General features: G+C 34.3%; 1 protein-coding gene across 1 annotated transcript; it reads left to right on the plus strand.

Annotated features, from left to right (window-relative positions):
* On the plus strand, positions 1-1,854 carry LOC100168648 (piggyBac transposable element-derived protein 4-like). The gene is made up of 3 exons (XM_008179958.1): positions 1-5; positions 305-859; positions 960-1,854. The coding sequence occupies exons 1-3, from the start codon at positions 1-3 to the stop codon at positions 1,852-1,854; spliced, it is 1,455 nt and encodes a 484-aa protein (XP_008178180.1).
* Positions 1,855-2,896: the final 1,042 nt, after the last annotated feature.

Raw genomic sequence — 2,896 nt, forward strand, 5'->3', positions numbered from 1 at the left:
ATGGCGTAAGAGTCGGCTAACAGTCATGTCGCGTTTTATCACTATTCAGTATTGAAGTTGACGTGTGTCTGTTTGCGGCACGCGAGCCGCTGAGCGCATCAATATACTTTGTAATTGCGGTACAAATACCGCAGTGCGCACAAAAATGTAAGTATTTTTTATAATTTTTTTTTTTTTGTACATTTTCATAAATTCCTTGTTATATCCATATGTTTATTTATTTCGGTATTTAAGTTCATAATTGTAAATCTGGTATTTTTATATTCGTCATGAATCTAATTTTTTAAATTTCTTTTTTTTTCAGGGCACAGAGGTACACTGCATCCGATGATATTCTTCAGTGTTTGCAAGAGCTTTCTGACGAGGATTTTTTAGAGGACGGCAATGATGACGACATTGACTATGAACCTGAATTTATTGAACAGGATGACGTCAGCAGTGACTCTGAACAATCATTATTTGATGAGAATAATCTACCCGCTGGTGATGATGTAAGTGATGACGATTATTTTTTTTATGTGGGTAAGGATGGTGAAACGTTGTGGATCAGTAACTCTGATGCATTGAACACAACCAGACGTAGAACCAGAGCCAAAAATATTGTAAAAATTTTCCCAGGGCCTAAGGGTTCGGCTAAAAATACACTTACTCCTCTTGATGCCTTTTCGAAAATTATCTCGCCTGATATGGTTGACCGTATTGTGACGTACACAAATATTTACATTATGAAAACTCTTGCGCTAAACGTTGCATTACGAGCAGAAAAGGGAGAAGAGCCACGACAGAGGGATTTAAAATCTACTTCTAGAAACGAAATCATGGCATTGACAGGTGTTCATTTTTTACTCCATCAAAAAAGGTAATCGTGCAGACATAGTTGAGCACTGGCAGTGAGATGGTACAGGATTAGTGATTCTCAGGGCCAATTTCAGCTATAGGCGATTTTTATTTTTGCTCAGATCGCTTCGCTTGGATGATGTAACTGATAGAAAAGATCGTGAGAAAATTGACAAACTAGCTGCAGTTCGAGAATTTCAATCAGACTTTGTCAAAAATTGTCAGAATTCCTATAGTGTCGGAGAGTTTGTCACGATAGATGAAATGCTCGTCGCATTTCGTGGAAGGTGTGGGTTCATCCATTATATGCCACAAAAACCGGCTAAATATGGTCTCAAATATTACGCACTTTGTGACAGCAAAACATTTTACACCTATAGCCTTGAACTTTACTGTGGTAAGCAATTGGTTGGGCCATATGATAATAATTCTAACAAACCTACTGACATTGTGAAACGGTTAGTTGAACCAATAAAGAATTCTAATCGCAACCTAACTACTGACAACTACTACACAAGCTATCCGCTGGCTGAAGACCTGTTACAGGTAGGATTGACACTGTTGGGCACTATGAAAAGAAATAAAAGAGAAATACCTCCCGAATTCATATCGGAAAAAAACCTCCAAGTTGGATTCAGTTTGTCAGGTTTCCAAAATGACATGTCATTGACAAGCTATGTGACGAAGAAAAAAAAATGCGTGATAATTTTGTCAACAATGCATGACACGGTGGACATTGACCCAGACACCCATAAACCTGAGACCATTATGGACTACAATAGCACAAAAGGAGGTGTCGATTCGGTAGACCAAATGTGTTCAACATACTCAACATCTAGAAAAACTAGGCGTTGGACCATGACGGTATTTTTTAGAATCTTAGACATTGCGGGTATAAATTCCTATAAGATATATCTAGCAAATAATCTCGAAAACAATATCAGAAGAAAGGAATACCTGAAGACTTTGGCTATATCGTTGATGCAAGAACATTGGAGAGAACGAGCTCAGATTTGAGGCCTTCCAAAAGATGTTCTCACTTTTCTTTCCGATTAAAAAAAACCGACTGTTGAAATAAATAAAGATACTCGAAAAGGATATTGTTATTTATGTGGGTCACATAAAAATAATAGGACAAACACTGCTTGTGAAAAATTTCATAAAAATGTTTGTAAAAATCATAGCCAACAAAGAATTGAATGCAGTAGGTGTTTTGAAGATGAGGATTTATCATCATGATGACTAATTTTTCAACACATATATTTTTATTTATAAGTATGCAGATAGCGTTTGAAAAGTTTTTGTTTATTTTAACCTAGATTATTTCTTAGTTTAAAAGTTTGTATGATCTTTTTTAATTATTTTTTATTTATAAATACGCAGATAGCGTTTGAAATGATTTTGTTTATTTTAACCTAGATTATTTCTTAGTCAACAAGTTTGTATTATTTTTTTTTGTTATTTTTCTTGAATAAGGGTTATCAAAATAAATAAATTTTACACTTTGTTTATATGTTCTATTATTTTATATATACCATCAACCATAAAAAGTTCAAAATTTGGACTTGAAACAAAAAAAATTAAAAATTTTTAAAATGCGGCAAAACTGCCGCCGGGCGCATTACCATGTGATATTGATGGGTGCGCCTGGCAGAGGGTTATAAGTGCTATAAATAATTAATTGACTTGGAACATTGTAATAAATAAGAATGGTCAAAAAAAAAAAATAGATTTCGAAGACTTCAGAAATATCTACAAAATAGACAATAGGTACCAGTAAAACAGCAAGAGTTGTATGCAAAATTGATGAACGGCGTTTATATCCAAATGCTTGGCAAGAAATGATCTGTAAGCTCGCCATTTAAGTTTTTAGTCATACTGTTCCTGCTGCTATAAAAACGTGTGTGGGAACTAATCTATTAATTTCACCAACGACACTAGATATGGCACATTTCTTTTTAGAAATGGAAAATTTATTTGATGCATTGAATAGCAAAAACTCGTACGATAAAAATTCTAACAGAAAGCCCATGTCTGAAAATAACGATAATATAATTAA

This window comes from Acyrthosiphon pisum, chromosome X, assembly GCF_005508785.2.
Source record: "Acyrthosiphon pisum isolate AL4f chromosome X, pea_aphid_22Mar2018_4r6ur, whole genome shotgun sequence".
NCBI lineage: Eukaryota > Metazoa > Arthropoda > Insecta > Hemiptera > Aphididae > Acyrthosiphon > Acyrthosiphon pisum.

Bases quoted from the DNA above. Each gene is read 5' to 3' on its own strand.
- LOC100168648 (XM_008179958.1), top strand. The intron at 860-959 runs GTAATCGTGCAG...ATTTTTGCTCAG, and splicing joins TTTTTACTCCATCAAAAAAG to ATCGCTTCGCTTGGATGATG.